The sequence below is a fragment of the Amblyomma mixtum genome, chromosome 5 (assembly GCF_055824585.1).
Source record: "Amblyomma mixtum isolate Tamu chromosome 5, ASM5582458v1, whole genome shotgun sequence".
Classification (NCBI taxonomy): domain Eukaryota; kingdom Metazoa; phylum Arthropoda; class Arachnida; order Ixodida; family Ixodidae; genus Amblyomma; species Amblyomma mixtum.
In genome coordinates, this window is record NC_143016.1 from 37,728,353 (window position 1) to 37,735,304 (window position 6,952).

The 6,952-nt window shown below is 42.3% G+C and overlaps 1 protein-coding gene across 1 annotated transcript; it reads left to right on the forward strand.

Moving 5' to 3' along the window:
• The first annotated feature begins 2,678 nt into the window (after nucleotides 1–2,678).
• Nucleotides 2,679–6,540, forward strand: LOC149341819 (uncharacterized). The gene is made up of 4 exons (XM_089544034.1): nucleotides 2,679–3,030; nucleotides 3,253–3,342; nucleotides 4,438–4,549; nucleotides 6,426–6,540. Exons 1-4 carry the CDS (start codon nucleotides 2,914–2,916, stop codon nucleotides 6,497–6,499), a joined length of 393 nt encoding a protein of 130 aa, XP_089400160.1. The 5' UTR covers nucleotides 2,679–2,913; the 3' UTR covers nucleotides 6,500–6,540.
• Nucleotides 6,541–6,952: the final 412 nt, after the last annotated feature.

Below are 6,952 nucleotides of genomic sequence, written 5' to 3' on the forward strand. Positions count from 1 at the left end.
ACGACCTAAAATAATCACTAATATTCGGTGCATGTGCTTTCATACTCATGATTGGATATCATTTTAAAAAGAAGTAAGTCAGCAAAGACAGACGGCATGATCGGTGCTGTGTTACTCCTCTGACCAATCGCAGCTCTGAACGAAATCAACAGTTTAGCGCTTCAACACACCAGAGGCATAAAAATTATTGCGCTTATAATTTCGGCTTGTGGTTACGCTTTTATTAAAGCGGTAATAAAAGCTTTAAAAGGAACAGTTTTGCTTCACAGCCAGCGTAAGCTCTATTAGTCAGCGCTGTTCTTCATTTTCTAATAGCGTACGATAAATACCAGGGCGGTTAATTCCCTCCGTACAATTTCGAATAACGTGCACCACTTTTCGAATAACCCCTCGTTGTGGCACATGTTCCTGAGCAAATAACAGACGAATAACAGAAAGGGTTCAGGTTAATATGCATACAAGTTAATAAATCAAAATCAGACGAACGAGCGAGATTGTTGACGCAGTAATTTTATGTTAGCTGAAGATGCAATGTCACGCAAATCCCGAATAAATTGCACTCTCATATTTCTGCTCCATTTCAACAACAAAAAAGAGCCCTACTCGCTGATAACCGCGTGATCTTCACCACTAATACTGACAACGCTGAAAAACCAAAATGAAAGAAACTAGGGAAGGAATAATTCTGCATCTGAACTGAGTTGTGAACGTGGCCTGACCATTCCATATATATAGGTACTTTTTTGTTTAGAGCACTTTTACCAAGACACGAGCCAGGCCTCAGAGTCGCACTTTTGCTGGTCTACTATGAGATCACCTCAATGCAGCGTAAAAGACATTTCTACGTTTCCTATCCAACAAGTGTACGGATCCTTTCTCTCGGCACAAGATAGCGAAGCCCATAGTAATCAGTTTTCGAGATAGCTGCATTTCCTGATCATGTTTTGGCGCATACAAGTGTTTCACATAGAAGCAATTCAATTTCAGCTTATTTTAAATTGATAAACAGGGAGCGAGGCGACCAAAGCGATTTAAGTCTATTCGAACTTCTCTTGCGTATGAAATTGTGCTGCACGCCTACAAGAGCAGAAATTAGCTTAAACTCAGTGTACGTGTACGTAACTGTTAGCTTTTAGGTTGTTCCGCGCAGCTTTAATGCAGTCAGATAGTACTGATAGTCAGAAATGAAGTTGACTGCCTCCATCTTTTTTTTTTCGAACTGTAGCGCTATGGAAGCATCGAATTCCGCAACAAACCGGGAGCCAGAGGAAACAGTAATCAAGGCGCTTATATTGCGGCAGTGCATTGTGAATTCTTATGGAATGGTTCATGCGTCAGGAAATAACTCTTTCTTTTAGAGGCTAATGATAAGCACTAAACAGTACATTGCACTAGATAGACGCAGCCCGAAGACCCAAGCTCGAAAATAAATGAAACTAGGGCGTATAAACCGGCAGGTTTTCCTTCATCATCGTAAGTTGCTTCGGATGACTGAGACTTTTGTCTTGTATGCACAAATAAAACTGAGCTAAAGGACACATTGTATCGCACTGACGAACCAATCTTTAACAAAAGCATAAATTCAGCGGTGGCAACTGCCTATATAGAATAAAATGAAAGCGCGTAAATAGACGGAATCGCCCGAATAACCAGTCGGTTGAAGCGTCTTAACGGATGCTTGCTGGCATAGCGCTGGCAGTGTTCCATTTCTGCTCTGTTGACCCATTTTGAAAATATTTTGAGAACTTCGCGAACACTGGAACGATGAGAGGTGAGAACTGCTGCATCAGCAGTGGTCGACTGTCGTTTGAAGCCCTCTTCTGCGCCATCTTCCTCAAATGTTCAAATGTTGTGAATCCCCTTTGTTTGCCTGACGCTTCTGATCACTCGATGCGGCTTTATTAAATCCATATCTCTACAGCTGTATCTATTTCGATTGAGTTAAACTATTTTTGAACAGAGCGGTCTTTTTTTTGCTTTCTTCGGATTCTCCTCACACGTGCGGCCCCACAAAAGAAAGTTGAAATTTCTCGCAGCAATATCACGCGGCAATATCAGTATTTAAAACTGTTACTGTACCTGACATTGTTGTTGTTGTTGTAGCCTACGACAGAATGACATTGAATCAATAATGCTGCAGCATTTACATCGGTTTTAGAAGTACAGGAAGGGCAGTTTATTGATATATATTTCGCAGTAGCTCCTGTACGCGGTAGTACGAGAACTTCCGAATGATGCTCGTAACTTTAAGCTGCAGCTGCTCTGAAAACTATTCTGTTGCATACGCCACACATTTACGGCAGCATCTGCGTAATTCATACTGCGTAATAGCTGGCTGCGTAAAAAGCTTCAAAGGGATACTGCAAGCACTGACAAGGCGAGTCTCGCCGCGCTCGTTGTCTCCGATAAACGAAGAGTTGTGCGCACGCCGAAAGCGCGGAAAAATACGTGCCACAAGGGCAGAGAGGCGCATGCAAAAATAATAAACTACCAGCACATTGCAAAGACCAAAGGTTGTTGCCCCGCACGCGGGCAGCTTGACCTTGGGACACTACTGGGAACGCAGACGTTCTTTTAGTCAGCGGAGAAAAGGAAAAGAGGGGAAGCACGGGGTCCGGCGGAACGAAAGAAAGGCACGAAGCATGGAGGAAGGAAAACCTCCTCTTTGGAAGCTTTGGAAGCGATGGCTGGCGATGGGTTGTAGTTTCTCCCTTCTCCCTCTTCAGGTCACGTGCCTGTCTATTTGGATTGGCCGCTCGCGTAGAGTCGAAGACGAAGCCGCTGTTTACCGCGCCTGGGTGCCGTGCGTGCAAGTCGCGACGCGCATTCCTCTTTTCATCTTTTAGTACGGGCCTCTGTGCGTTTAGGTTCTGTTCAGCGATTACTTCATCGTGCAAGCTTCATCGATGTGTGATGCTGCAGTGGGCGACATCTTCGCGAAAGAGTGAACGTCTGAAAGAAACAGCGCACGCCAGATCGTCGCGGCGCCCTCATCGTACGGATTCTTTGCGCCCAATTTCAACCGTACAAGTAAGTGACATTTTCGTTTGGTCATACGGGTTGTTTCCTGCCATCAAGTTATGGTGTGTTCAATACAGATTTTTTATCATGGATTGTGTGCGCGAGCCGCTGCTTGTTGCTATTTCTTGTTTTGAGCCGGTCGCGTGCGGCCGGAGGGAGCCTATCGTGTGCAACACACGATCGCAGCGGCGCAATCTGCAGGCGTCTTTCTCATGCTTTCTTTCGCTGCAGGCTCTGATCCTTCGTCTGCCGTGCGAAAGAACATTGCCGGTCGTCTCTTCAACGCCAAGTATTTGTCCCTGCTCACGACCATTCAGTAAGGTAAGTCCAAACCGCAGTCTCCGTTCAGAAAGGGGCGAGTAAATTAGTGTGCGCGCTTCTGTGGCACGTACTGCGCGCAGTGCTCACATCTACTGCAGCACTGTATGTGATTCTTATTGCACAATAATCCCTTTATAATTTTAGCGCTGCAAGGCAACTCCTTCTGCCAGGCCGCTTTTTTTTTTTTGCGAATGGACGGCGTCAATTTTTTTTTTCTTTACCACGGAGTAGCAAGCAAGCGATAAAACAGTAAACGTGAAATTTATTTATTCATAGGCAAGAAATTAGCAGCTCATTTGTGCTCTGCGCTTCCAGGCATGCGGCCGTTTTCGCTTACACCTTGCAATATTTTTGCTAACCCAGAATGTGACTTATCATGCCAGCAGTTTTACTGCATTCGAATGGCAAGATGCGCTTGCTAATGGTGTTAAGTTGATATGTAACTGGCTCTTCACTCAGGCTGAGAACTAATAGAGAAAAGTGAACTTGTTTAGTTCTTTTTATTAGTGAAAAAGTCAGGGTCAGGGCTAGTTGGTGGCCAAACATTAGCTCACAAAAGCGTACAGTCTATGTCACCTCTTTTTGTGCTCTTGTATTCTCTTATGAAAGAGTGAAACTTTAGGTTTGATGTTGCTCTAAGAGGTTGAATAGAAGAATACGCTAGTATCTAAGCTTTTCTGTTTAGAACAATAAGGATTTTGGTTGCACTGCGGTAATCTGTCAACGAAAAAAAAATTCTGTAATGAATACTGTCAATCTCGTAAGCAGTAACAGTATAGTTCTTTCTTTTTTCTGCAGTGGCTGTTAGAAGATATGTTAATTATGTTAGGCACTTAGTGACAATTCACTGGTAATAGGCCATTGTGCTGTAGAAGTTTGTCTAGGCTTATTATGCCAGTGCACTGCGTCAATTATGCCTGTGATAAATATGTGGCAAGTGCTGTAATAGATAAAGTTTGGAACAAAAAGTTGTTTCTCGTTTTCAAACTATTCCTGTCGTTTTTTGAGCATGTGTGCTGCCATTACGTGGTTTAATGAACATATAAGTTATCACTAACCATTACACTAACGCTATAAATGACATCTCTATTGCAGTGCACCTGGGAGAAGGAGGGATGCAAAGGTGCACAACCATTATCACTCCTAGCACCGAAGTTCAGCCTGGATTCTTCAAAACCGTACGAGTGGCCGGGACTAGACGTGTGTGGTATGTATGTTTTTATGTAATTGGGACATTGTTGCAAGTTCATCATCACTTGATGTCCATCCGTGAACATAGTATGCTATGTTGCGCAGCTGCAGCCATTCTATTACAGAGATTTTAGAGCTTTTCAATGTTTTCGAGGACTTAGTTCCGAAAGAATTTCTGAATAATGGTTTGAATAATTGTGACCACTTTTTATGGCATGAAGTATAAATCCAGTTTTTTTTCTGCAAAAGTAGGCTGGACTTCAGCAAAGATTTCATATTGAATTAGTTTGAGAGGCGCTGCCTACAATTCATGTTGCTGGAGAAGTCAGAAAAAAATGAGGCAGAGTTATGGTAATGCTTGGCAGGGTGGCATGCTACCAAGCTAATATGACTAGCACCGTCGTTTATGCATGTAGAGCTTAATGTGATATGAAGCTATGTGAGGCTGTTCATCTTCTTTGCACTGTTCACACTTTCTTTTTGAGTAGGAAGGTGCTGTTCACTGATGTGAATAATTTCCAATAACTCACGTGAACCCATATTTGTTCTATTTCACATTGGAGTGAACTTAAAATTTAACTAAGCTCACGTGCCCTGCATGTGAAAGCAGATATGGAAGGCAACTGGTTTAATAGCCATTCTTGCATGCTGTCAGTCAGTGTTTACAATTTCATTATGCTAAGCATCTGAAAAGATGTGTAAAGGTAACACAACATTCTGTTGTGCCAGCAAAATGTAATTCATGAGAATTACTGCTGCTGCATATGCTGCAAGCATTGGATGAAGCAGCACTGTCTAAATAAAAAGACGAGCTTTGTAATTTCCTCAAGCAAAAATAGTGCTTTAGAAGGAGACTGTTCTATGCTGCTTGTGTAGTTAATGTAGTCTGTCAGTGAAGGCCAGTCCATAACCAAAGCTTTTTGCACAGGCATAATGTAGAGGTGTAGTGTGAAACAGGCTATGAACGTGAACAAAAAGTATCTTTATTATAATGTGGTCCAAATAATTTTTTTGGTATGATGTTACCTCATGCATGGAGATAACTCTTTAGATGTGTAAGTTGCCCTTGCTATTATTTCACATTTAGCCGAAAGCTTTTCCTTGTTTTCCAGGAGTGGTAGACTAAGATTTATAGTGTATAGGCCTTTCACCGGGTATTTAAACTGTATCGAAAGGCTGTGACAATGCAATGCACCCAGAAATGCCATCACAGGCACAAGCTTCCTGCTGTTTGCTAATCGGAAATGAATTCACAGGTAATATATGCAGGGAAAATTACAATTGGAAGTATCACTCATTGATGCTCAGATAATCACCTACACTTCCCTTTTAGGAAGAAAATTCACTGTATGGGCAACAAAACATATAATGGCATCAGAGACCAGAGACATATTGTTAGCAAGGGCTGCATGAAACCTTAACCACTCTAGATAGAGAGAAATAAAAACACGAGAATGGAGGGAAGGGTTTGTTAAACGGCATTTCATTTTATCACCTTTTAGTAGCTTCCATTTCATGCACATGTTTTTCTGTTTCTTGATATGACCCTCTTCTTAGTCTGGCATCCGGGATGCCTACAGCCTGACCGTGCAGCTGGGCACAATATTCTGGATTTTTCCTGAGAATCCAGTGTGCTTGTGATAATGTCAGCATATGTGAGCGATTAAGTAGCTGCCATTTAGGACATGTTTTGTTTTTCCTGCATATCTTTTCTGATTTTGGTTCTCATTAATAAACAGAAGCCTGCACTTGTGGCATTGTTTTCATGCATTGCCCTTTATCCCTGCCTTTTGTGTGGTTTACACTTTTATACCTGAATTAACTAAGCCCATGGTCACGTCGTCTGAGCTTTGTGGTTGCAAAATTCATTATATGTTTTCTTCTCTGTGCAGGTCAAATACATGGTACATACTGCCTCCACCTGTATGAAGAAGACTGCCAGGGTCATTGCTGTAATATGGTGTAGCATGTGACAAAATAAATATGACGGTATGTTTCTTTCTCCAATTCGTTTATGAATTCTTTGTGTACATTCTGCAGTAGTACCTGCACCTGAACACACAATGACACAGACCATCTCACATGAAAGATTCGTCGCAACATTTTGACACTGCCTGCACTTCCAGAAAGACTCGGGCTTCTACCATATGGGTCAACTTTAGTTCTGCATCCAGTGGGCAGGTTTACGCTACAGAAGGGTAATAATGCTCTCGTGTGGACAGTATAAATACACCACCGAGTAGTGCATAGATACCCTTTGCAGTAGGGCATTACTTTGTACCACTAGAAGGGTAACTTTATCCACCATGTAAGGGTATAAGCATGCACCACAGGGGTGCAAACTTTGCTCTGTTTATGACGGTATAAGTTTAGTCTTTGACAAAGTAACTTTGCACTTCTATACATAGCATAAATTTAC

Excerpts from the sequence above, each read along its gene's own strand:
- LOC149341819 (XM_089544034.1), top strand. The coding sequence starts at position 2,914 with ATGCTGCAGTGGGCGACATCTTCGCGAAAGAGTGAACGTCTGAAAGAA. Across the intron at positions 3,343-4,437 it reads GCTCACGACCATTCAGTAAG|TGCACCTGGGAGAAGGAGGG; the intron begins GTAAGTCCAAAC and ends TCTCTATTGCAG. Across the intron at positions 4,550-6,425 it reads GCCGGGACTAGACGTGTGTG|GTCAAATACATGGTACATAC; the intron begins GTATGTATGTTT and ends TTCTCTGTGCAG.